Source organism: Haliaeetus albicilla, chromosome 16, assembly GCF_947461875.1.
Source record: "Haliaeetus albicilla chromosome 16, bHalAlb1.1, whole genome shotgun sequence".
In the NCBI taxonomy this organism is placed as follows: domain Eukaryota; kingdom Metazoa; phylum Chordata; class Aves; order Accipitriformes; family Accipitridae; genus Haliaeetus; species Haliaeetus albicilla.
The window spans coordinates 5,616,272-5,644,193 of NC_091498.1; the positions used below are offsets into that span (position 1 = coordinate 5,616,272).

Sequence of the window (27,922 nt, forward strand, 5' to 3'; positions counted from 1 at the left end):
GAAACCAAAGGAGAATTTTACACCCCCATTGCTCTTGTTTCAGATCAGCAGAATGGCCTCTTTTGTGCAGCAGAGTTCAAAGTACAACCCAAAGGCAAATGTTTGCCCTGTAGGAAGATGTTAGGAGCCCAAATGCCGACAGATCAAATCTACTCTGGACTCACTAAAACACAGAAAGTCCTGCTGCTTTCATCTTCCAGACCTCCGGCTACATTTCACTGCACATGCTGATCCTGCAAGTGCTCATACAGAGGCCAAATTGATTCCTATGGGAATCTGTGACGAACATAATTTGCAAAACCAGATTCACTTTACTGAAATTCAAGACAAAGCCTGTAATGACTTTAGCCAGTCCATTGTGGTGCTGCAGCTGATCTTTTTAATGTGCCATTCACACTCCTACTGGCAGTCGAAACTTCATCAGTTGTTTCAGGCTGCAGGACAGAGCACAGTTCAGTGTATTCTGGGGTCTGAATCACTATATCCAGAGTGCCCTGCATTCATGCCCTGTGGTCCCTGCTTACACTCATCAAACTAATATCCCAGTTAAATTTACCCAGCAGTTGCTTTAAAGGTCAACTGCAAAAGACAAATTTTATTTGGCTTGTATCCTGACTCTGTTCTTCCATGAACCAGCCTCCATATTTTGTCCAAAAGAAAGAGATTCTGATTTTCACATCAGAGGATTAACTACTTCTGCCTTTACTGATTTTCTAGAAAACCTTTTGGAAAAATCATTGGAAGCTTTCTCAAAAGAAGGGTATGAACAATCTTTCAGAGATATTTTTTTCTTCCTTGCTATGGATTTAATTCAAACACATTTTCATTACCCCAAAAAACCCCAACAAAAAAAAGGACCAAGTTTTAAAACAGCAACACCAATTGCTCTATCCCCCTCACAATTGCTGTGGTTCCTGTCTCCTGTGAGACTGCAATCCCACCAGCCTCCTAGCAGTCTTCCAGCATGAAGAGCAAAGTCAAGATTGCATTTATTTGATGTAAGAGGTACTTTGGGAAAATGCACTTTCTAAAAGTCTCTGAAGATCCTCTATGCAGCATGAAGAACAGCACCTTTTTCCTGCTTTGCAGATTACGTACATACTTGCAGGCATAACATTACAGCACATTTCTCTCGAATTAAATGGCCTGCGATCAAGCGCCAGGATCCGAATTGTCACCACTTCTCAAGTGGAGATACAAATATTATTTATGCCCAAGGCATTGAGGCAAAAACCAACTACTCGGCACACAAAAGACACCGGCTTTTTCACATGCCACCTAATTACAGGAGACATCTCAAGAGCTAGGACTGCAGAGACATATCCCCAGCTGCACAGCTACCTCTGTCAGAAATCAGGTCAGGCTGTGGGCAGTTTTGTTCCAGGGGAATCAGGCAGGGAGATGAAGGAGGAGTGGGCATGCACAGTGCAGTTTGGAATTATCTGCAACGTAGAAGTGAATCAGCAGCAAAGTCACAAGAGAGGGGGAGGGAGATCAGAGAGAAACAGAATCTGCTGTCAGATTCATGTTTCAGGCCTGAGGACTAAAAGATCAAGAGGTAAATAAACAAAGGAAGGGAGGGAATCCTATTCAGGGAAATAAGCTGTGGACACCAGAGGGTTAACAGGGATCCTTCCCCTCCCTTATAAAGGGACTTGGGTATAACTTCTAGCTGAGTCAGCTACAGCATATGCAAAGCAAACAGAAAAGCATTGCCTAGGAAAGGAAAGAAAATAAAGATGTCTTCCAATGAGCACTCCAGAAGAGGAGGGCTCTGGCATTCCTGCACCCCAAGAGAGCAGAAGAGGGAACAGGTAACTCACCTCTTCCACAGTCCATTTGGCCACGTGTTTGGCTGTGAGGCCCGAGACCTCTGGCAAGAGCTTGCAGTGCTGCTCCCAGCAAAGATGGAGGCGGTGGGTCGGGTTAGAGGCCAGGGAAGGCATGAAGATGGACTGGTGGAGGGCCTGCTGGAGATCCAAATCAGGGTCTGGAAAAGGAAGCGACACAAGTCAGAGTGAGGCTTCAAGCAGGAGCAATTACAACAAAGCAGGAGGAAGGGTCACACTCAGGAGGGAAAAGCAAGGCAGGGTGAGCAGACAGCCAGGCACGGCTACTGCATGGCACGCTGAGCTTTGAGGGCGTTCTTTCCACCCTCCTGAGAAGGAGAAAGAAAAAAAAGATAAGATTGCCAGGCTGGAGGCTTTATCGTCAGCTTCTTCTCTGGAAAATGATGTCATGCTGCTAACAGAAAAGATGTTTGCAGCATTTTATTGACAAGGTGGAGGAGTTCTGGTAACAGAATCTTCAGCTGGAAACTAATGGCATCATTCCAGCTCACAGCTGTAGCCAGCCTGCGAAGAGTGCTACGCGTGCCAGCTGATGGCCTGAGCTTGCTGTCTCCCCCAGAGCCTCCCAGGCCAGGAGTGCTGCATGTTACCTCCAGACATCAACTCCCTCCTCATGTGTCAAGTGATGGAAGCTTTAAAAATCAAGGCGAGAAAAGGAAGAAATCTCCCCTCCCTAATGAGATCACTCGAGTAGTGCAGAGTCATGGTCCTACAGGGACTTGCCTGGTTATACAACAGGAAGCGAAGCAGAAGATGGAAACAAGATGGGAAACATTCCTCTGGTTTACAGCGGTTAATGTGTGCTGTCCTCTCGCCCCCCACCATGCCAGGGTGTGCACAGGGTGCACAGGCTGCCCGGCGCCATCCCGTGGCAACCATACAAAATTCCCATTTTCTTCCTGCTTTCAAAAAGGTTCAGCATGCCCAGCGCTGGTACGGCTGCTGCTTGCCTCTGCCGAGCTTGCTCGGTGTTAGCACAAACAGTTGTTAGTAGGCTGGTGTGTTAGTATCTGTGGGGTGTGCCAGTCGCTATGTGTAAAGCACAAATCAAAACAGTATTATAAAGAAAAAGCAAATTTCCATGATTTGCCTGCTCCTCACCAGCCTAAGTGAAAGCAGTGCTGGAGGTAGAGCCTGATCTAGCGAGACGTCACTCCCCTGTCCCCCACTGTGTCATATTACCTCGTCTCCACCTCCTAAAGGATGTGGGACAGCATCAAATACAGGTCTGTATTTCTAATAATGAGACCAAAGAGAGAGAGAGGATTTAAAAAAATAAAGCCTGAGCAAGAACTGCTCAGTTCAGGAGCTGATACTCCTGGTGACAACAGGGCACAGGACACTGCTCCTGGGAGGGCTGTCACTCCTCACCTGCCTCCCCCACCTCCCCGGTGGCGGGGGCAGCAGCTAGCCTTGCCCCCACCTCCCTGCCACAGGAGCTCTATTCGTGCCTAGGGTTTTACATACTGCCACGTTCCTGCTGGGTGGGCACTGCTTCTATCACAGACTGTCTCCTTTTCTTCACTAAGCCCAAATCCTCAGGGGTAAGCGTCCAAACCACGATCTAAATAAATTACTTTCCCTTTGAGAAGGAAGCTGTGTTCTAATAGTTTAAATATAGATGAGATGAAAGCTCTGGGTAATCATGAAATTACAGGTCAGTGGATTATTGCAGAACTTCCCTTCACTGATTTCCATCATTCTGTTTAAGGTGAATGCAAAGGGAGAGCAGACAGCTTTCCCTGCCAGCTGCAACTGTAGCTCATAGCTGGCAGAATTCTCCAGCTCTGACTGCAGAAGTCAGCACTAGGTAAAAATGAGTATTAAAAAAAATAATAATAAAAAAAAGCTAGGCACCTGTCCCAGTTTGTGCCTGCTTAGCTATTTTTGATTGGAGACTTATTACCATGTTAAATCCTCCTAAAAGCCTGGTCAGCTCCGTTCTCTGAAATGGCTTTTTATAGTAAATCTGAAAGTTAAGCATATGGTTTGCTAAAGTGATATCAGAAAGCTTCTCTTAAAACTTAACCTGTCATGTACCAGGAAAAAAAAAAGACATTGTTTTTCCATTTAATTTTTTGGTTTTTTTCATCCTCAGGCGAACCTTAAAAAAGTCACCACCCAAAATGATTCAGATTATGTTTCTGAAAACCCATGGGGGTCTAAGGAAAGAAGCCGATGGAACTTAAACTATTTGCCAGGTTTTGAGCAAGTCTCCCTTGACACCTCTGCTGGCTCTGTCAGCAGAATGGTCACCAACTGTCTGGGGAACAAAAAACCCTTGCCACTTCAGAAGAGTATGCAGTGGTACAAGAGATGGTGCAAGCTTGTCTTTTCAGTTAATAAATATGAGGCTTCACTCTACAAAGCATTAAACCTTTCACTTCTAAGTAATTTTACCCTTCCTCCTCATTTTAAAGGAAGAAAGACTACCATTACCATCACCTCCAGCATCTGCTTTCTCTTGACTGTGGAATCAAAGACAAAAAAAGCTGTAAAGTTTTAAATGCTCCTTGTGACTGTGGTATATTGCACATATATGCACACATGCATAGAAAAAGAAATAAAATTTAACCAACCTTTCCCATTGCTTTCCTGTTTCACCAGCTGGAACTTTATATAGGCATGCGAGCACCCAAGCCTGAAAGCACCAATTACAAAACATTTCAAGAGATACACAAATTGATATAACTTCTTCTCTATACAGAGATTAATAGGACTTTTAGGAACCAAAACCTTTTCCCTCTTAAAATAAGCAATAGCCCTGCTCTGTCCTTGACACGTCTCTCTAAGCTAAGAACTGTGCTATTAAATTCATGACTAGAACTCAGATTTGAGTTTACTCCAGGAAAGAGAGGGCCCAAAATAATGGGAGGAAGGGAGGAGATTTTACCCTATGCTGCAAATCTCTGATCAAATTGGGCTGTTCTAAGTTATGATTTACATCTGTATTTCAAATACAGCATCATCATCAAGAAACACAACTGTAAATGCATGAAAATACATCACAAAAGTCTTATTTACTTTTTTGGTTTGGCTTTGATGTCTGCAGAGGAATCCTCTTCTACCCAGTCTCTCTCTTGATTGTTTTCAGACTGTTCCGACAGACTGTGAACACTGCTTTGACATGACTTTTCACTGTCTTGTGCAGATTTTCTAGAAAGACAGACAAATGATAGCAGCTAAGCTGATATCCTCTGTTCCCTTTTCCCACAGGAGAGCAAAGCTGGCTGCTCCTTGCAAGTGAGAGCAACAACTACCACCTAGTGGTAGAAGCTTTCCTCTCCCCCACCATCATCACGGGCGCAGTACAAAGTGATTTTTTACTCTTCAGCGCGGATTGAGAGAGATTATGTGAAATAAATCAGCCCCTGTTGACTGAAGCTGTGATCCCAGCAGCTACAAGAAACCCACTGAATTATGTGTTATGGTGAAATCAAGAGATTTAAGATCTTTGAATCTTGATACCTCCAGATAACATTTAAGACTCTCCATGACTGAGCTTGATGCATAAATTGAGCTACACAGTTGCCCAAGGAAGGACAAGCAGTAAAGTGTTATCAGATTTGCATACTGAATACAGACCTCCCACTACCAGGAAATGACATATTTAGAAGAATAGAAAGATATTACAATTTTAGAATGCTATTTATTCTGGGAGAATCCCAAAGCTCCTGAGAGAGCTTTATGGTAATGGTGCCACTGAAACGCAATCAATTCCAATGTTAAAACTAGGAAATGGAGATGCCTGCGCATTTCTGGGATGGGAGGAGTAAAACTCTGGCCATGTATGCCAGGGAGGGGAGAGAAGTTTTCCTTTTTTCTGGCCAGATATATCTTGAAAATGTTATAAATCTAAGCAAATAAATGAACTTTAAAAGGTATATAAGATGTCATATACAACAAAGACCAAAAGCGTTGCTGGAGTTTGCTCTAGTGAGACTGGATTCGTATACACTAAAGGTGACAATAATAAAAGCCTTCATGTCCAGGTCTGTCCCATCACACATTCTAACTGCCTCCTGCAGTCCAAGAACTAACACAGTGTTTGCTTCAATGCTACTCAATTCCAAGATTTTCATGTAAGGAAAAAAAAAAAATCTGAAGGAGCTCAACTTGTTTGCCAAGTGATACACATGTAGTCATTACGCCTACCAGTGTAATGCAGCCGACTCTGGGGTGGATTGCACTTCAGTTTAATAGTGCAAAATAACCTTGCTTGACAGTTTTAGGACAGGAAATGAAGGAAAAGAATATATTTTAAATAGAAACAGCAAGGAAAAATTTATGGAGACAGAATGCAATTTCCTTTGTTGGAATGTGACCAGAGCAGCAGGATTAAGGAATCAAGAAACCTATTAAGGCATATGAGGGTATAAAAGTGCACTGCTCTGTGTTAAGAGTGTCTGGGGCATGGGTCAATATTACAGACAGATGAACTCAATGCTCTGCTGCTTCTCAGCCAATTCCTGTGTCTTTCAGCCTTGTAAAATGGTTTTGCTCCCCAGTACCTGCCGAAGAAAAGGGTTCAACTCACCTGGATTGTGGAGAGTCCTCCTGAGAAGACTCTCCTGCTCCCAACAGAAATGGGACAGGAGTTTCCAGCCTCTTGGCTTTCTGCATGCTATTGCTAGGGGAAGGTCTCTCCCCACTCAGGCGGTCCTGTAACAAGTTTTCTCTGTTGAGGTTCACATCAGAATATGGGCAGCCAACTAACCTGTATTAAAGAAAAAAAAGACAAAAAAAAAAAAAAAGAGAGATATGACGATGCATGTTTTTAAGTCACATAGTCTTACCAGCCTCAGGCAGACATATCCATCAACAAACTCAGAAAAAGTGAGGCCAGAAACAGACAGGGAGATGTTATTACCCAATTTTAGGTACGGGAAAACAGGGGACTACATGGCAGAATTAGAAACCAAAGTCATGTTTTTAAAGAGTCACCTCAGAGAACAAGAAGAGCTCTTCCTCTGTAACCTGCTTGTCTGCACAGTATTTCATGAAACGAGTCCTGCAACTTTCACTCAAAAAAATTCAAAGCCCTTTACCACATTATATACTGCCAGATCTTCAGACCTCCCACCCGAGTTTGTTTTCTTGCTCTTTAAAATAGTTTAATAGAGAAAATCCTTAAGAAATCAAAAGGCAGAGTACAAAACATGAGCTAGCTCTCCTCACTCTTATACTTTAACCATCTACCCACACTCTCTCCCTCTTTAACTGCCTCCTTGCATGCTCTTCCTGGGTATATTATTTTACAAAAAACCTCCTTCAGTAATGCTGGAATGTAGAAATTGGAGTTAATTAATCTATGCTGGATTGCATAGCAGTTGTAATGATTATACTGGTATAAACAGAATTTATGATGAAACAGCACATTTAGACACAAGAGGGAGCTGCAATTGCAGTTATAACTATCTCCAGAATAAACACCCTGAGATAATTTCAATGCAGTGCAGGTGCTTGTTGCTGCATTATTATTATGGACAGCAGTCAGACTCTTGCAGGCAGAACCCTTATAAGAAGATCTCATATACATACGTATAATGTGTTCCATATCGTGGTCCCCTGACGTGACCAATACCATGGCAGCCTGGAGTAGGGCATGCTTGTCCCACTGTTCCCACTCGATCAACAGCACCTGGTAATAAGAAGAAAAAAGTTAAACGGATTTGTAAAACACTCCCTGCATCTGAAGAGCAGACTTCACTTAGGAAAATTATTCAACATAACAATATGATGTCATCTACTTTACCTAGAGGGACTTGCAAAGCATGTCCAGTTTTTGCACACCAGCCTACTGGATGAACATCAGGGCTGTCTGCATCGACCCAGAAATCATAATTACGGTCCCAACCATCAAAATGTATCTAAAAGAAGCACACAGTCTCAGTGAGAGATACAGTTAAGGACATGACTCAGCTTTTAACTTCCCCCTTTGTTTCACCTTGCTCAGCTTGGGGATGATTCATTCAATCTTTCAGTCAAGCACAATCGTCCTTTGTGCTCAAACAAACTCTTTGTTTTCCTGCCCCCTGCCCTTATGTTTTACAGAAAAAACAAATTCTGGTGACACAGTCAAATCGCAGGGTCTGCAAGAAAGCACAGACCATGGGGTACTCCAGCACACAATATAGTCAAAGACTAAATCCATGCAAACACAATTGCTTATTTAATTGTTTTGTTTTCTGAGGATCCCAAAACACCATAAAAGCCAACAAGTTTGGTGAGTTTTGCAGTAATCAAGCTAGAATTTTCTGCTGGATGAAGAGACTAAGAATAGCTCAGATCCGGGTCAGGTTAACAGAGACTAAGGATCACTGCAGTTTATAGGCTACTGGGTTGTCTATGCAGCAAAGTTTCAAACAAATGTATGTACTGAGTATCATGCTACCATATATTGGCAAAACTTGACTTTCGCTTGCAATCACAGCGATGAGGCTGAGAATCAAATGGCTAATGGGGAGCGAACTCCACTCCTGCCCACATAATCATCATTTAGGAAGCAGACCTGTGGCCGAGGAATCTCCATTAGTGCAGCCTCCACTTTAGCTGGCTCATAGTTAATTTCTCAGAAGCCAAAGCACAACAGATTTTTCTGGCAATATATTTATGTGAAAAGAATTAGTTAAAATCCATTTATGTAACAAATTCATACTGGAGAATGAAGCCGCTTCCCACATGTGCCAGGTTTTAACTTACTTTGGGTTTTCTTTTAAGTATGCTAGGAAAAAAAAAATTTTCAGATAGCTTCCCACCAGTAGAACATTAATGCTGCCTTCACTCACACAGATCACACAGAAGCAGATAAGAGATGGAAAATCATGCTGTCAAATGTTATTTCAAAATAGTTACATTAAAACAGTAACTAACAATACCAGGCAATTCCATCAAATTTCAATGGGACAAAACAACAGAAATAATTTCCAGCTGGGCAGGCCTGTAGGCTAGATCATCTGCAAGGTGTTTGCTGCTCCTCATACCAACTGGATATTTCTTCTGCACTGCCAATCACCATATTCCTCAGCACAAGGGCTCTGCACTTTGAAGCAAGGTCATACCTTAATGCGATGGTCGTCTTTGTCAACTATTGTCGCCACTCTTATCAAGATGGGATTTCTTCTGTCCACAGCCTCTAACTTCATATTAACTTGGAATCCGTGAGCAGGACGCTGTAAGAGAGGATTATAAGCAGAATGCTAAAAAGTCTGGGCGTTCAGAGCTAGTCACCGGCTCTGAATAAAATGCGCTGAAGTTTTCATCTTCCATTCAAATGCCTTTGCAGCTTTGGCCCCTGATCTCACACGGCAGACTGCTTCAGAGGTTAAAATCAGAGCTTCCTAGAGGATTAAGCTGTCTGTTTGTCAGCAGCCCAAAACTACTCAAGAGGAAGTCTGAGCTTTCTCAGTGCAGAGGAGCATTTCACAGCCAGGGCAAGAGGCCTTCCCTAACAGAAAAAAACCCAGATACTACTACAAGCTCCACTGGCATACAGACTCTGCAGTCTGACGGCGAAACTCCCAAACACAGCAGAGACATGATCTCATATCTGACAAGGACAGTGGCCAGTTCACCACTGTCTTACACCTGAACCACACCACCACGTGATGTCTCTCTTCACTACACTATACACGACATCCTTTTTGGCATCTGGATATTACAGAGTTACCTTCATTAAGCAGGTTACCACCTACTTCTTACAACGACAACTGCATCTGCTTGTTAACAACAACTGCTGAGAACTGCAGTGCTGGGACTCAAAAGCAGCTCCAGCTGCCGGAGTCTCCCATCTGCAGTTGCCCGCTTACCCTTTCTCTCAGGCCCCAGCAGTCAAAACTACTTTGTAAAAACTCCAGAATGTCCTTTGACCTCATGCGTGCCCTCTGCAGCACCCACAGATGTAAACCTCTAAGTAACAGACAGCCTTTACCAATTTTTCCATTTATCTTTAAATGATTGACTGCAAATTCCTCCTCTGACCTCCTCAGCTGGGGGTTATGGAACACTGGATACTCATTCAAAACATGTCCTTCTTCACTTCTGCACACAAAGGTCAGGATTTTAGCAAGAGATGATAAGTCATGTCTTTGAACAAGATCAGGTTAATGAAAAGATGATTATAATCACTCTTCCCTCACAATCTTCCTTACCCTTTTTACTGTTGGTAGCTGGGGGCAGGGAAGGAGGTCCACTTCTCAACTAAGTGGATTACAAGCTCCAAACCTCAAGTTTCTCTTTGGTCTTTTCACCTGGACGCAGACATTTATCAACAGGCTTTCAGCCACAGGACACACCGGAAGCCAGACAATCTAAACTGCTTTTAGTTTTAAGAGTGCCGTATTGAACCAGCAAACCTTGTCCGACTTCCTTGAGGAAGGAGCCTGAGTGCTAGAGAACAAAATCCTGCCCAGATGAGCCAGGCTATTTGTTTAAGTCTTGCTGAAGGGTTGCTGCCTTTTTGGCAATGGCATCTGAATGTTTTTGAATTGACAGTCCAAGACAATGGGCTGAAACAGCGATGCTTATGATAAAGCTGTCTCCTCCTGCATTTTCGGGTGGAGAAGGCAGAAATCCAGACACAAGATCTGCTATTTGTGCTGATGATCCGTGTCTTCAGACTACGCAAGATAGCTCTTGAAAACTGTTAAAAACTAATTCAGTGAGAAATGCCTGTTCTGGCTCTCAACCCATATTTTTATGTACTGATTTCCTGTAATTGCTAGCTGGAATAATAATAATAAAAAAAAAAAAAAAATCAATAACTGTGCCATGTATTTGCACTTCAGACCAACCAAGCCAGAAAAATAACAAGGTTTGATCTTGAAAGAGCTCTATTAACTGTTGATATATCAAATGCCATTTTTTTTTTTCTGTCTCATTTTCGAAACACAGTCTCAGATGCTAATTTATATTCTGGAGTTTCATGAGAGCCAGAATTGGCCCTTCTGCTATTCTCTCAAAGCCAGACACCTGAAGGAGCAAAAAACATGGCTGCAGAGATGTAGGTAAAACAGGAAAAGAGGCAGACAAGGCAGTTGCATTCCCCCTTGGAAAAACACTTCACTTTGTAAAAATCCAAAAAAAAGAGCACTCAGTACTGAAAAGGCTCCCTGTCCTGAGCAAAGCCCTGTTATCTTTGGGTGACAGTTCTCAACATATTTTGTATTCCGAAAATCTGAGGAAAGAATGCTGTAATAACAGATTACTGAGGACTTCAGACTGGGAGTTTTAAGTAGGTCGTACTTCACTGTTTCTTTTTGTATCATGAAGAGTTTTATTATCCTTCCAAAATATTTGTCCCTAGAAAACTACTACTATTGTTTCTCTATTGTGTAGAAGACCAATTGCTGCATACTTTCACTCTTGTATTCTGAGGGCACCTGTTTTCTAGCACTGCTGGGATTTTATAAGCATGGCTCAGAAAAAGGCTGAGCCTGCACTGGGGGCAACAAATGTGTCCTACTGACAAGCTTCACTCACTATCCTGCACACTGGCTCTAAAGTGCTTCACATGCTGTGCTGCATGATCGAAGATCCTGTCTGCCCAACTCTGGAAAACCTTAATCCAAGGGATGTTTTGGAGTTCAACTGTGCTGCAGATAACTCCAGCTGTGGCCTTACAGTTCTCTAAAGTGGCAAACCCAGCCTCTTCCTATTCCCTAACACCCACCTTGCAACCTACTACAACTTCAAATAGACACCTGCTGAAATCTAGCAATTATCAAACTTGTCTGGCTGGATTTTTACCTCCCTTATCTGAGGCCTCCCTGATTGCTTTTCCGCCTCAGTCCCAAAAAGCTTAACAACAAAATATACAGGAGGGCAGCAGGTATTAACCTGCAACGCTAACTTCATCAAAAGGAATCAAGACAAGTGTCACGATGGCACAGAAAAGTTTTCAAACATATTGCAAAGTTTAGCAAGGTGAGCCAGCAGTGCAGAAGAAGCTGCTAAGAAAAAAAACAACAAAACTTTAAAGAATGGGGAGCTTTTTAATAATTTTAAAGCTTTTACTTTGTCTCTGCTCACAGTGAGCTTCCAGATAAATGCACTGAACTCTAATGTAAGAAACAAAAGCTCATGCTCCCAAGGTTGAGAGAACCATCTTCAGATTTAGTCTGCAGGATGATCTTACTCCATCTAGGAGTTTGGCAGAGACGCTCTATCATCTGTTAGTACACTTATTTCTGTGGAGGGTACAGCTGGCTCCTCCCTAGAAGAACTAAGATCTATATTAGAACATATAAGCCCTTGATAGGAACTTCTCGCTCTGCCTTAATTTGAGTCTCACCAACCAGGGGAAGAAGGATTTGCACAACTGCAAGGTGAAAATATTTTAGAGAAGTTTTTAAAACTCTGTGTGGTGGGGAAACCTGATGGAGGTAGTGCACACTTCTCACTCACCCTCAAACACATACAGACACACTCCACCCCCTCCTCCCTTCTCCACCAAATGTTGCCAGTTGCAGGCCAGTGATATCCACTTCTGACCCCCATGAAGGAAGTTTGGAAAGTCTGTTAGACCAGCATCAGTCCTGCTCAGATGTGAACTGGGAGATCCCCTTTGCCCACCCAGTCAGACCTCAAGCAGAAGACCAGCTCCTTCTCTTCTCCATGCCCTCTCTGAGGCAAGGTACTGCCCTTCACACATTCCTCTGAAAGCTACAATTATCTGTGTGGACTGAAGGCTCTTCCCTTAAATCTACTAATGGCGCAAGTGAAGATGTTTAGTCAAAAATCCTTTCCAAGACAGCTTTTCATGGCATTTTTAAAAAAAAATAATCTTGTAGTCTGCTGTGTGTTTTGTTTTAGCAGCAGTGAGAGATGATCTTAAAGTAAAAAAACCCAGTTCCACCCTCTTGGCACAGACATGGTGAACCACCATCAAATAAAGCATCTAGCAAGAAACGGTAGGTAACAGCAGTTTCCCCTACCCTCCTGAACTAGGACAATCAGAGAGATTCACCAACCAGTTTGAATGCTCTTGCTGGGGCTGCCTGAGAATTAGTTTCTTCCAAGTACTTCTCCCATGAGAAGGCTTTGGAATCCTTGTATCCTGAAAAAACCAGAAAATTAACATTTAAGTAAAAAAACCCCACATTTATTGTTACAAACAACAGAAAAGCAGCGATGTAACACATAGTTATTATGTTAATTTAGCACTTACAATGGATGGCGCTGGAAAGTGGTCTGTTTATTCATACACACCACTTACAGCACACAGAGCAGCACTGCAAGTTTCCCCAGCTTCTACATAGGGCTTTAAGCCTGACCAGAAAAACCTGAAGAATTCATTTCTGTACAGCTTAATCAATGCTTATTCTCTAGAGAAAGCTGCCAATTAAGAGCTAGTCAGAGGATTCAGTGATGTGCAATGGCATCACTAAATTAATTTCCTATTTTATTAACTATTCTATGTGTGAGTGCCTGCAAGATTGTAGAAACTTCTCATCTCCTGCTACCTACTCACCCATAGCTGAGTAAAACTAGCAGTCTGGAGATAAAAAGCTCCATTGCCATTACCATAATCTCAAAACATCTACATGGGTGTGCTACTCTAACAACAATGGGATGTTTCTCCCTGGCAACTACATTTAAGAAACTGTTCTACTTTTTTCCCATCTCATTTCAGCATTTTTTAGCCTCAGTATTGTCTCCTTTTGGCAGGAGGGTGCAATGACTAAACACACAGGACAGTCTGCAAATTGCTGCATGTAAATCTCTCAGCAGAGAAATGAGAATTGACTGCAGATTCTGCTGGGGCCACAAGCAATCATGTTATGAGTAGAGGAACTGCATGCCATGGCCTTGTTGCACGTTCCAGGAGCAGGAACAGATGTGGTGTTGCTGAAGAGTAAGCATTTACAACCTCTTTTGCATCTGCAGCAAAGGCACAGAGGCTAATTCCTCCAATGCAGAGGGATCTTGTAGTGCCATCCACTCTGCTAAACTTGATACACAGTAATTACAGAAATTCTTGTTCCAGGGCTGTCAGTCTAGCCAACAGCAGACATAATTTTCTTATATTTGTTATTTTTAAGGTGAATGAGCACTTCCAAGGCCTGAAAACAACACTGATTTTCCTGTACGTTCTGTCCTTTTTCATTTGCCAACATTCTCTTCATTTACTGAATTCCAATGCAGCAGAAAGAGATGTGGCTTCAGTTACTCCTTCATTTCCAGAAATTCCACCTTATCATCTACGAAATCATGATACTGATTCCTCTTTCCTCCAGCTCACCTTAAAGGAAATGCTGCAAATACTTCAAAGTTCTTTCCCTTCTGAAATCAAATTCAATTACAAATTACCAAACCCTGTTCCATTTTTTGAAAGAGCTATGAAGTAAAATAAAATGCAGTGGCAAGAAGTATGAACAATAATGTTGTTCAGTCAGTAGAGAAGAGAGTACTCAATGGAACCTGTAACTTGCAAATACATAATTATGTGGAAGATAAAACTTGTAGTTTTTTTGACTGAGGCAGGAAATAAAGTCTCACTTTCTACATACCAGGTGGTGTTGTCAGTGGGGTTCCAGTTTCTTGGCAGTAGCCAACAGGACGAATATATGGGCTGCTAGCTTCACACCTGAATAAAGAGGGAAAGTTGGCACCAGTCAATTTTAAAGCAAAAAGAAAAGCAGAATTTCAAATGCTGTCTGATATGCCTTTGCTGGGTTAGCAGATGCTGTCAGTGGGTGTGATCATGGTGTAAAAGACAAGCATTACCTCGTTAGAATTTATAACATCAAGTTTTCAAGGCGTTCAAGCTGCCTCAAAATACAGGGAAATACAAAGAAGAATGTCCGGTGCTTTAAAAAAAACAACAACAACAAGCTTCCCCCCATGGACCATACCAACCACAGTTCAGCCTGGACATAGATCATCCAAGCTAAAATGCAAAGGAAGCAAAGAAACAAAAAACAAACCTTCATCCCTAACTGAAATACCATTACTGTAGAAGAAGGGGAAATTACTTTTAAGGTCTTTGCCAAGAACTGCACATTATCCATTCATTCTAGCTGAAACCTAGTGGTAGTCTGCCTGGTTCCCAATTTTATTGGATGTTTAGATCTTCTGAGTCCCTGAAGGAGACGACAGGCCAATTTGAGACAGCCCCTTTTGTCACATCTGCTCCGAGGAAGGGACCAAAGCAGTCTTTCAGATCGAGGGAAAAAAACTGTGTGTTTTCAGCCAACCTGTACTTTAAAGCTTTGTTTGCTTGTGTTTCCCATTAAAATTTTCAAATTCCAGACAAAACACAGTGTGGAAATAAAGCTTCACAGGCTAAAATGGTAAAGGAACAAGATCTCAAGTCCTGCAAATGGAAACACTGGCGTTACAAAGCTCTGTGTGACGTATTTACAGCAAAGAAAGAAAAGACCCACTTGCCACCAAACAGGTGCCTATTCTGAGAAAAACAAACAAAAGGAGATGGGGGAGAGAACACAGAATACTGATCGAACCAGTGCTATTTTGATAAGCATGTGTCCTGTGTTGCTTTCATAGATAAAGTTAGGCTGTTCATGTAGGTTGGAAAACACAGACCAAAAAGGTAAAATGTTTCCTTGACTAATATTCCACCTGGCCCCAACATGACGGCAGGGGATCAAGATTCTCAGATGCAGAACAACTGTAGTGCAGGTCAGGACTTAAAAGCCTAAATGTTGGACATAATTTTTATTTTCAAAGGGCATTAGCCAAACTCCACAGAAGCAAATGTAAAAGATTTTTACTGACTTAGGTACTGCCTGCTTCCAAATGTAAGTCTGCAGAGAGACATGCCAACACCCACTACTAGTCCTGGAGGAGAGGATGTTACTAATTCCAGGTGGTGTCACTAGTGGAGCTTACTCTTCCTTCAGCTCTGCCAGAGGAACGGATAACATGAACATTCCCTGATCTGACCCAAGTCAGCCAGTTTCATTACCTCAAACGCTTTTTACCTAGAATGCTTCACAAGTAGTTCAAGCCAACCCTACTGGTTTTGCACTGAGCCAACTGATGAGCACTCAGACAGCAGAGGAAGCTACTGGGCAACTGGCTCTTTGTAAAAACCCAAATTAATTATTCAGATGCTTGAAAACTCATTTAAGATCCCAACTCCAGTGACTACGTTTAAAATATTAGATATTACCCTTACTGGAAGAGTGAAATAAACCACCATCTACTTGCATATATATATTAGAAATAGAATCTCTTTACCAGTAGTCATAACTCTCATCCCAGTTATCAAAATGAATGAGCAGGCGGTTATCCACCATGTCCGTGATGGTTGCGACACACATCAGTGACGGATTCTTCTTGTCCACTGCCTCTAGTTTCATTCCCAGACGAAAGCCAGAGGGTGTGACAGGCTGAAGAAGAGGACATCAGGAAAAGGAAATCAGCCACTTCTAGGTCAGGCCATTCAAATTACCCTTATAAACGCTTTTGTTCCAGGTTGTAACCCTGAAACCCACAGACCAAAACACACTATAGTTACTAGCAAGAGGTCTACAGACAAGATTTCCATGTGTTCTGGCAATGATTGTTACTATTTCTAAAAAAGAGCTGATGTAGCTTGAATACCAAAATCTCCAGGTACACAGCAATACAGACGCAAAGGCTAAGATGCACATGCCTTGCAGTGATGAGTATTGGCTGAGGATAAGCGTGAGCATTGCAGGTACTGTCGTCTTAGTGGAAAAGTTAGAGAGTCTTCAAGGAAAATAGGTGACTTGGTCGGAAGCAGAGCAGAGCTGCACAGTTGGGCCCTGATCATACTGAAGTCAGTGCCCTGTCCATCTGCAGCATCAAATCTGCCGCACCGTGGACTTTGTGTCATCTGACTGACGTAAAATGGGAGTGTGTGTTATACAGGAACTGAGGCTAACAACCAAAAAGAAAGCAACAGTGGGTGAAGGATGAAAAATGCTCAAGATCCATAGCCTCATAATGAATCCCATGGCGCACATGAGTATGCTGCTGGAAACCAGAAATTATTTTGGAAATGATTAAATTAGAGGAAAGTGACACAAATATCTTGACTGTAGGGACACAGCAAAACAGACTGTTGTAATATATTTAATAAATGGTAGAGTAAATCTTTTCCCTCAGTATTAAGGAGAAAGGGAAATACAAATTCTCTCTCTGGAAAGCCAGTGACTGGGGAAAGGAAGAAAAATTGTACTAGTTTCCCATCTTAAAAATAAATCACAGCAGGAAATAGCTTGCATCTGATTGTACCATGGTTGTACCTCTTACATGAACATATTAAAAACACGTAAATATTCTGGTCAAAACTCACTTAGCATCAGACCTATTTGAAACATCTTGTATTCAATATCACCACTTACAGTGCTGAGGGTCTTAAAAAGGTTTTTTGGAGCTGCTTGAGCTTTGCAATTCTTCAAATAGGAAGTCCAATTAAATTCTCCCTCCTTGAAACCTAGAAAGAGAGATAAAAAGATTTGTTTTACACAGCCCCGTTACATTCAGATTGGTTTTTCAGAAATGGAAATTACCTGGGAAGAATATGAACTTTGCATGATAACTGCCCTTCTACAATCTTCAGGGATTATCCATTTCAGCTAAAACATCTCTCTCTTTTTCAGTATAATGTCCAATCATTAATCTCAACCTTCACATGTTTCTAGGAAATTGAATGCAGGAAAGAAGCAAGTTCTGAACCCCAAAGAGACTCCTTGCTTTATATGCTCATCCAATAAAGAGTTTCTAATTTGACTAACAATGTCAATCTTTGGGAATATCAAAAGGAAGCTGTTTTGTTCTTTTATGATTCACTATTTTAGTTACACCTCTTCCCTTTAAGCCACTCAGATTGAGTTCCACAATGAAATCACACTAAAAATGAAACATGCAGAGCCAGGACAACTAGTTCTTAGTAGAATTTATGGTTTCTTGTACACCATTCTATTTTTTTTTTTTCATACCTTTAGGAGGGAGCAACTTATGACTTGTTTTTTCACACCAGCCAACGGGATGGATGTCTGAGGAATCAACATTAACCCAGAAGTCGTAACACTCTGGATAACCATCAAAGTGTAATCGCATTCTGTATCCTTGTACCTATAATAAGCAGGGGAGCTCTGATTATCATAAAGGGTCATAAAGGAGTTAAAGAAAAACACTAATCAAGCACTCTTTCTGTATTTGGATGTATGGATAAAAGTAAATATAAGTTCTCATTTATTTCTCAAAAGTCTAGTTTTATTTCTCATCATTTATGTTTCCCAGTTTCCATGCTCCTCTTTCCTCACTTCCAACAGTTGAAAATAACATGGGTTGGTGTAACTTCACTGGCCTCCTATTCCATACTCATGCACACATTCCTGTGCAGCAATAACTGGAGTACAAATGCAGCCTGAGAACATTTATGTCTATATCAGATCAACAGAGATTTCACAAAATTGGAGGCATAAGTGCATTTCAAATTGCTTATATATGCAAGACTTAAGACCTAATTGCACTGTTCTTTTTAATATTTATCCATTGCATGCAATTAATAGGTTTCCTATTGTGAGTTACAATCGCAAAAATCTGACAGTAGGATTTCAGGCATAGCTCCTTAACCACATAACACTATTCTTTTAGTGTCACCTTGAACTCCTCGTAACCATTAATTAATTAAAGTACTATTACTATGTTTATACTTTTTATTGAAAAAAATCGTAAATGTACATGGGACTTTTAGAATCAAAGATAGGAAGAGCAACTACCTCAGCCACTGTGAGAACACAAAATCGAGAGGGGTGTTCAGGATCCAGCCCTTCCAATTTCATTCCAACTTTAAATCCATTTCGGCCTTGTGGGAATGACTGATACTGAGGGGGAAGAAGGAAACATTTGTTTTTAATTCCTAAAGACAAAATCTATTGCAGAGCAGTCATCAGATATACTTAAGGCTTCAAATTTTCAACTCAGAGAAGAAAATTCTATCACTAAATGATTGCTGCTTTAACAGACAGATGCAGGTACAGAGATCAATAATGGCATGATCATCATATTTCAGATTTACTTGTTATTCTAATTAATCTCTCAAAAACACTAAACCACAAGCCTGCTGCAATTAGCGATGAACAAATCTTTCAGCAGATGCAGAAATGAGCTCTATTCAAACACAAAAGAATCCCCTTCACAGCCCAATGTAGGAGGGCTGGCAGAAACAAAGAGCCAGGAAAGCTAAAATCATTTTGCCTGTGTCAGCATGAGGTCAGTAGTCCAGACTTTCCCAAAAGGTAACTTCTCATCTTCAAATGGTAAAAGGGACAATGCATGGTTGATCTGGAGCCAATTTACACAGTCATTCCAAAAAACTTTTGTGTTTTTCATTTGCAGTCTTAATCCAAATTAAACATGTGAAGTACAGTAAAGGCTTAAAAGAAATCCGAATTGGAATTGCAAATGGCTTATTGCATCCATTGCAGTTGCTTGACTTTACTTCTCATCTCACTCTGTAAGGTGCCAACAGCCCTTGGCTTTGAAGAGCTCACTGGGAGCTGAACTTTTAATGTGGGCTGGTAACACTGGAATGCAGAAGCAGCTTCACCAAGGCTAAACTCACCCTCTCCCACCTTCAATGCATCAGACTATGAATGAACACAACTTCCACCTTCCCTCGTAACAGTCGCTTCTCACTGAGACAATCTACAACATTCACAGACCTAACTGACTTGCAGTTTTCTACAGAGGAAGGCTGAAAGGGGTGTTGTACAACCACAGATGAAGCAGAGGACATATGAAAGACATTAAGCTGTCCCTCTCCAATTCTACTTGGAGATTGCCTAACAGCCCATTTATCCAGAGCTACCCAAAGCAGATCGAAACAGTCATTGTTTATTTGTGAGTGAGATTCAACCAGCATTTTTTACACCCTGGTTTGGGATGAGACTCACAGGGCAGATGCTTGTTTCCACAGTGCTTCAGGGCTGGAAACAAACATGTGGGGGTTTTACTGCCTGCTCACACCAAAACAACTCATAAATGTAACTGCTGGCTTGAGGGTAGTCTCCAATCCTACCTCCACTGAGTTAGTAATACTGTTCTGTTGCCTGAGAAAAACATAGCAAGAGAGTTGAAAAAGCTGCCAACCTCTCTGAACAGTTTTAGGGGAGCAGCTGGCATCCGTTCCTCTTCTAAGTAGGAAACCCAGTTCCATACCTTCTTCTTTCCAGGAACAACTAAGCAATCAAAAACAAAGAGAAAAATGAATGTTTCTCTCAGACACCTCCCACTCTGCCCTCTCTTCTCTTTCTCCTCCCTTGTACACACCAACACTGTTTTGCTGTTGTACCTCAAAGGAGGCAGTGTTACCCAACTTTTGAGGAAAGGCATGAATTCCAGCAGTAGGAAAACCGTGCTCATTTCTCATTAAGAAAAAAATTATTATATCACAGGTCAAATGAATTGTGGCACCCGGATTGCTGGCATGCTGCCCATGGAAAGTTGCCACCGTAAAGTTTGGACAAGATATAATAACTTAAAATTGTGGAAAATAATTCCTTCTCCTTATATTTCACAGAGGAATAAGGGGTTAGATACAAACTAAAAGACAGCACAGAGAGGCATATAATTGCAGCTGAAATAAACCTAAAACAAAGCAGATGAAAAACCAAGTGAATTTTTTTTCGGTTCACAAGATTTTTTTATATATATACACATATATTTATAACCTGCTAATACCACAATGCCGCTACTAGAGAGGCAGCTACCAGTACACAGATGATGAAAACAACAACTTGGGTAGGTGCTTGGATTCATTCTAGTAGGACCACGGTCATACACACAGAAAATTACATTTTAAATGCATATGAAAAATCTCCCCCCAGTTTACATATGCTAACTCCTTTAAGGTATATAATAAATTTAACCCATATTCTATAATCAATCACAGGTTGTTTCCAACTTATTTTCTATTTAGCATGTGTAGTCTGTGGTTATGAAGCTCTCCAAAGTCAATGGAAAAAAGATTCTTATTGTCTTCAGTGAGCTTTGGATCAGGCTGTCTCCTTCCAGATCCTCTATACTGTGCCTATCGTGCAGGCAAATCTAGTCCATTCTTGCTAATACATTTCAGAAGACTGGCTGTGGTAAGAGGGTTATGTACCTAATAAGCTATTCTGAATGTGAAATGAGCTCTACTGTCCTTTCCTCTCCTGTTTACTATTATTCATTTTATAATAGCTAGTAAAAAAATCTATAAACATTAAAGAAAAGAGACTATGAGCTTAGCTCACCTTGTTTTATTGGTTTAGTGTTTCTGCGGCTTTTCATATTATTTGATTTATTCTTCTCCTAGACACAGATATGTTAAAAAAAAGTTTAGCAATATTGTTTTTTCCTCCCTCTTTGATCATCTCACAATGCAGGTACAATAAGGATGTAACATGTAACTAACAGGACTATTAGCTAGCATTATTTTCTTTTGAATAACCCTGCAAGAACATTAGTAGGGTATGTTACATATATAACTTGATCCTGCAGTATCCCAAAGTCCTTTACAAATTATTTAATATATGCTATTAAAGTTCATTTAAATATGGCTACTGAAGAGCAGCACGGGCCCAAAATCTCCATTACAATACACAGGATTTGCTTTCTGCAATGCAGGATTTACTGCTCATGTAAGCAACCTTACTGTAATGCTCCATTTTCGTTTTCCTTTCAGAGGTTCTTATGTCCATCTATGCCAGGGAACGGATACAGAAAAAAAATCATTTATGAAGCCCTGAAGGAAGGTTCAAGTAACTACTGTCATAGATGAGCACCCCAGAAAATGTGGTCTCCCTGTGTCACACTCCGAGCCAGATTGCCATTCACATTTCTTCTATGTGGTTTTCAAATTCATGTAATTCACCCAGGGTTGTCATTTCTCAAAACAAACCAAAAAGGGCAAAATCTGAAATGCAAAGCTGCCTGCCAAACATGCCCCAGAAGAGACAGGGGGGCAGTTTCAAACAAGTAGGATAAGGGGGAAGAGACAGAATGCAAGTTCTTCTGAAAACAGACGTACTTTAAAACATCTTACACACATCACAGAAAAGCTGAGCAACAAGATGAGTTAAACTGTTCATGACATCAGAAGTTTCAGCTTGCATTTCCAACGAACACCTACCCCAGCATCTCTGCATTACAAAAGCATGTGCAATATGTGAATATAAATAAAATGGTTCAGGCCTAAGACACTATGCACACAGTAGCAGTGTGCAGGCTTGCACAAAGAAGGGCCCCTAAAGGGCGTGAGATGCTTAACAAAAGTTAGGAAAAGATCAGGTCAGGACTGAGGTACTTCTATTCATCCGCCATTAATACAGGTTTCTAGTAGTGTAGTGAGTGTGCATGCAAGCACCTAATAAAAAGCAATCAAACTCTGCAGTTTGACACTAATCTTCAATATCACGTAACAGTACTTGACTGTAGTTAGAGAAAGTATTTTGGGGGGCATGTGGTTTTATTACTGTGAAATACACTTGGTGCACAGGGCTATAACTACACCTATAAAGTTACAGTCTGAAATCTTGACCTTGACTTCACATGAGCTATTCACCCTTATGACTAATCAGACTTCAGAACAGATATTCTCATTACTGATGTAAACGAGGACCAGACCCAGACCATTCTCATGGGTACAGAACAACCTCCCTCAGCACAGTTTGCATCACACAGTGAAATCTGAGACACAGAATTCTCCCTGCTTTTCACAGTTCTCTTTAAAGAAAATACATGCAGCCTCATTTACCTCATCCTCATCTGCATTTTCCTCGTCATCCTCAGACTCCAGAAGCAGTCTTCTCTTCCTTCTGAGACGTTTGACAGGTCTGTCAGCCTCATTCACCTGACAGCCACTGCTGGTATTAAGATTTCTACTATTTCCCCTGTTTCTGTAATCATCTGCAATGTCTCTGGTATCACTAAACATCCAAAATTGAAAACAAAATCAAATTAAATGTGCAACAATACTCCTGAAGTATTCCCAGTGTCTCTGTACCTCTTCAGAAGAACGAGGACGCCTGGGCTGAGAACCTAAATAAGTGAATCGTGTCTGCAGGATTTGCCAGATATGTATCTTTTAAAAGCACCCCAAAGTACCAGCACAGCTCTCACCACCAGAGCAGCTTGAGAAGGTTTTTAATTTTGCCTTTTTACAACTCTACAGAAAGTTAAGGTATCATCCTTATTTGTAGTAGGACGGGGAACTGAGGCATCAAGCACACAACCAGTGTTTCCTCAGGCTGGGAAGAGAAATGAGGACAGAGCTCTAGAGAGGATCTTTCCTCTCTCGGGCATGGGAAGCTCAAGGGTAACAGAAAGGTCATCAGCAGAGTTGTACAGGTGGCACTGCCTCAGCCATGCCATGGTAACACTTGCTCTGAGGATTTCACTCTACTCACAGCAACACTTCTCTAACACAGTGTTCTCTTTAAACGTTTTTAAACACAGAACAGGAAGAAGCTGGGGTTTCTTTACCTGTGCTGCTGGGAGCCCATTTGAGTACAAAACTTTCCATTCTCAAAGCAATCCATTTGCTCACAGGTTTGGAAATCAGAGCAGGGCACGTGTTCTCTGGGCACTGCGGAAGCAAAGAAAAAGGAAACTATTAAATTAAAATGTTAAAACACCTTTCATGCAACTAGTTCTGTCAAAGTCCTTTACAAACTTTCATTAAGTGACCCTCAGTATCCCATGGTGAAGGAAGTAATTATTATCTGTGTGCTGGCACATAGAAAGAGTGTACCACCTCATTAAAGAAAAAAACCCTTTTATCAGTAATATTTTAATTCTGGAGAAACCCTGCCCCCATAAAAGTGATAAAGGAGGATATAAACTCAAGGCTATAACCAGGACACAGTTACAAATCTTTTTATACTTCTTTATTCCTAGTAACCCTCTAACTTGAAAGACAAATGTCAAACAAGTCCATCGTGTTTGGATAATTTTAATACAACTGGTTAACTTTAAAAATTTTCACCTTTATGTACTTTGTACATATGAAAATCCTTCACAGGCAGCCTCTAAAACCAGCACATTATTGATGGGAGATTAGAAACAATTATTTCTGTATCTAGCAAGGGATCTATATCAATTTTTCATCTGAATGAAAGCATGAAAATGTAAGGAATAACTCCAATATATCATTTATTTTTACTTTCTCCTATGATTTGAGTTCTTCCTAATGCAAATTAGTTTATGTTTAATATTTTAACAAAACACAATTACAGTGATACCCATTACCAGGCACCTGCACTATCCCAATGCATACTTTGCTCAAGTAATCTGACGTGCAAATTGTACTCCTACGTATACATCGTTCCTATTCTGCATTTAGTGGCACCGTTTGTGTGCACTGGTTTGATAACCCATTTTTGAATGCACCATTAAATGCTTTAAAAGAAAAAGAGAAAAAACACAACAAACCACACAATCCAGAACGCTGAGATATGAGTCACTTTGCTTTTTGTTTAAAGCCATTTTCATAGTCTCCTTACCAGTACTTGTACTCATTCTGCTAAGACGACTGACATTTTTCATTTATATTTGATTGCTCCCTATAGCCCAATATGGATGTCAGATGGTTCTGGCTGGAATTGGGCAGACAGACTGCCTACGCAGAGAGTGCACGCATGCCTGCTTGTATCACAACTTAAAGCCTCTCGCTGTGCCATTGGGGACCAATGATTCCAGGCAGGGAAAAGACAAAACAGGGAAAACTTGCAAGAACCAAGAGTGCTTGAAGAGCTCTGCTCAATTAGAAGTCACACTGATCTATGGAATACACTTGGACAAAAAGGGTGTGAAAAATTCTTAATGCTGAGGTGTCCATGTAAAAGCCAGTTCTTCACCTCATAGATTGACATCTCCTCAGCTTGTGCAGATGAGGAGAATGACCCACAATCAGCAGGAGTGTAAGTGAATGCCTGTAAGTGTAAGTGAACCTGCAGAGCTTACAATGAAATTTGAGATGAGAAAAGCCAGCAGGGAAGACAGGTACAAAGCCTTCCTACCAAAACCCAGAAATAGTTCCATCAAAATCCTGGGGAAAACCAACTGGCAGACGCTTGTCCAGGCAGGCAACAAGATGAGAGATCGTTCTCTCCTCAAAGAAGAAATTCCCTCCATAGGGATGTATGACTTCCATGATGTAGCTCTGCCTTGACTAGGGATCCAGCATCGCTAACACAGACCTTATACAAAGAGTTAATGTCCTTTAAATTACTGCACCAGGATGCACTGGTGACGTCGAAGACATTGAGACACTGAATAAGCTCCAGCTGCTGTCCTGTGATGCCTGTGTGTCCCAAGCTAATTCTCAAGTCTCCTGCCACCACCTTAGAAGAAGATGTTTCAGTACAAGGCATCAGGCAAACCTATCAAAGGCTCCCTATGCCACAACCACATGCTGTCACGTTTAACCAAGAGCATCTTTTAAAATATGACCTTATGCTGGATGGCTAATGGTACTCTTGGGATGAGAGCACTTAATCGTTACTCACTCCCTAGCACTGGTCTCCATTAGTACCCTCCAGAAGACACTCAGGCACATCTGTGAGGGAGCTCTACTGAAACAGTGAGTAATTTAATCAGAGGAAACTAGTGATTTACCAACGTAAGTGAGGCTCGCCAGCTGAACTGAGTGGTCTGGAATGAAGAGCTCAGAGGTTATATAAATATTCTGTTTTGAGCTACTCATTTCTGGATAAACAGAGTAAGAACAGGTCTGCAAAGAACTGAGATATTTCTTGTCCATTACATTGATGCGCATGTTGTAGAAGATTTTAGAAAATTTAGGACTATAAGATTGTTAGAAATTAATATAGAATGGGTTAAGGTTATTAATGGCAACAGAGCTGCTCAACAGGCCATGAACAGTGTTCTCAGCCTGCCCGCCTTGTATAGCCCCAATCCAGGACCGGATTAAAACCCAGTCAAACTAATCAGTAGAGACAGATGAAACAAAAGATGAAAAATCAGCAAGATACAGGTGCGTAGCTGGGGAGTGAATAAAATATGTAGAACTTACAAAGATAAATGTGGAATAGTTAATGGAACAACCAGAGAGTTTTCAGAATTGTGTAGGTATGAGACTTCAAAGTAAAGGGGATGAGAAGATGACTGACCCAAGACGGACTTCAAAACCCACACGATGATGACCAGACGGAACAAAAGAAGAATGGATAAGATGATGATGAATGATAACAACATGGGAAGCGAGATCAACTGGAAAATTACAAAGACTTTGGACTGGGATAATGGGTAGTAAAAGGGTATATAAGACTGAGAAATTTTTGGAAGGTTGCCATTCACTGCAGTGGTGGCCCAACTCTGAGTTGTTCATAAAGCAAACCTAGAGAAACCCATGACTGAAAATTCTTTAACACATGTCCAGTAATATGCTTGTATTATCCTGTTAAAACTCAGTTTTCCCCTAATTTCAATTACAGTAGCCTTGGAAACCTCAAAACTCTTATGGCTAATAGTGTAACTCTTGGCATGAGCCAGGTTAGAGGAGATTCTCCAGGATGTTCTTGCAAAGATAACTAACACTACTGGGAATTCATCCTGAGCCAGGAATCCCAGTTTAGCACAACTCTGTGTCATCCATTCATGCTCCACGCTGTGTAATGCATGCAACCAGAGAAAGGAAAAACGCTGGAAACTCCCATCACTCCCGAGAGCAGTCAGCTAAGGCACAGCTATATGAGTAAATCAAACAGTGCCAGGTCCTGCAACTCAGCCACATGCATCTTTAGCCCAGGGCACCTAGCACCATCTCAAGCAATTCCCAAGCATGATTCAGGAGTTAGCATGGAGCTGAGATGCTGCCCAGTGGGTGCAGCCACTCTGTTCTGGAGGCTGAGAGTATTTAATAAGGTATATATGACCAGACCATTCCAGTATCAAAGCCCCCAAACAGGCAGTTTAGTTTAATGTGGATGCAGACTTAATTGCTGTCATGACAAGTAAATCACTGGTGTTATGGAGAAACGCTGATGTCACTGATGATCCACTACCCTGGAAAGAAGGGGGTCCAACTTCCCAGAATCACCACTTAAAGAGATCCCAGGATGTAAGTTAAAACTCAGCGTGAGAGGGATGTTTGACTACATCGACAAATCTAGCCCAGAACATTTATATAACCACACTTACCTTCCACAAAGGCAAGCACAATGCGTGTGCCAGGTACTGTTATGACTATGCAGTAATTACATTCACTCTAAATACTCCTAAAATATTCGAAATAAGACAGTGACTCACTCCACACGCTGCGCCAGGGAGCACCACTCTACTAAAACACACATTTCAGTTAGACCTGTTTCTAGAAGCTTTTTCAGAAACTGTATATTCTCTTCCACAGCAAAAAGCTCACCTTCCAAACCAGTGCTAGAGGCAGTGGAAGCGTTGATAGCAGCAGGAGCAAAGCTGGTTGGGCTGGCATTTACTGCTGAGGCTGAAAGAGTTTTTATGGCTTCTGCTTCTACTTCAGTAATGATTTCTAGCAATCCAAACTCATTTAAACGGAACTGCAGGTAAGAGAAGAAAGCAAGCAAATAAGCAGTAGTAAAAGGGCTAGGATGGGGGACAGAAGGAATAGGATTCCCTGAGGAGCAACTAGGTAAGGGACAAAACGAAATGGCTGAATGTACATTAAAAAGCATTAAAAATAAGTAACAATAAAAGCGAGAAACACGCAACACAACTCCTCCTCAAAATGCCACCAACAGGCCCCCAAAAAACCCCAACGATGCATTTTGTTGTCAACAAAGGAAAGCAATGTTAATTCCACCTGCTTTGGATGTGCTCCCCTTATAAAACCTGGACTTCTGGTGAACACATCAGAATAAATACCGCCAGAAAAGCAGTTTAACCCGGAAATCTGCAGGCCCAAAACTCTGCTCTGACAGTTCAAATTCATCCAACAAAGCACAATTACATGTATTACAGCAACTTCCCTAAAATCTCAGTGCAAGCAGGAATCACCCAGCTGTTGACAGAAAGGTCACATTCCAGTGGAGAACTTGTCCAACACATCCCCCAGCTGGTGCTGGCTGGGCTTTAAACACCTCAGAGCACAGCGA

At 41.4% G+C, this 27,922-nt stretch overlaps 1 protein-coding gene across 4 annotated transcripts in view; it reads right to left on the reverse strand.

Annotated features, from left to right (window-relative positions):
* LOC104325631 (lethal(3)malignant brain tumor-like protein 3) overlaps positions 1 to 27,922 on the reverse strand; it is a 52,838-nt gene that overhangs the window by 10,405 nt on the left and 14,511 nt on the right. For 2 of the 4 annotated variants that reach the window (XM_069803355.1, XM_069803357.1), the window contains exons 2-19: positions 27,214 to 27,367; positions 23,316 to 23,418; positions 22,588 to 22,759; positions 21,086 to 21,143; positions 19,941 to 20,029; positions 18,569 to 18,673; positions 17,783 to 17,918; positions 17,186 to 17,277; positions 16,053 to 16,204; positions 14,360 to 14,436; positions 12,821 to 12,906; positions 8,912 to 9,022; positions 7,606 to 7,720; positions 7,392 to 7,491; positions 6,388 to 6,567; positions 4,875 to 5,006; positions 4,430 to 4,491; positions 1,824 to 1,990 (exon numbers count right to left, since the gene is read on the reverse strand). In XM_069803355.1, coding sequence (XP_069659456.1) covers positions 1,824 to 1,990; positions 4,430 to 4,491; positions 4,875 to 5,006; positions 6,388 to 6,567; positions 7,392 to 7,491; positions 7,606 to 7,720; positions 8,912 to 9,022; positions 12,821 to 12,906; positions 14,360 to 14,436; positions 16,053 to 16,204; positions 17,186 to 17,277; positions 17,783 to 17,918; positions 18,569 to 18,673; positions 19,941 to 20,029; positions 21,086 to 21,143; positions 22,588 to 22,759; positions 23,316 to 23,371 — 1,890 coding nt within the window. In that variant the 5' untranslated portion in view covers positions 23,372 to 23,418; positions 27,214 to 27,367. The remainder of the gene's footprint in view (positions 1 to 1,823; positions 1,991 to 4,429; positions 4,492 to 4,874; positions 5,007 to 6,387; positions 6,568 to 7,391; positions 7,492 to 7,605; positions 7,721 to 8,911; positions 9,023 to 12,820; positions 12,907 to 14,359; positions 14,437 to 16,052; positions 16,205 to 17,185; positions 17,278 to 17,782; positions 17,919 to 18,568; positions 18,674 to 19,940; positions 20,030 to 21,085; positions 21,144 to 22,587; positions 22,760 to 23,315; positions 23,419 to 27,213; positions 27,368 to 27,922) is intronic. The other 2 variants (XM_069803356.1, XM_069803353.1) reach the window with 1 other exon arrangement.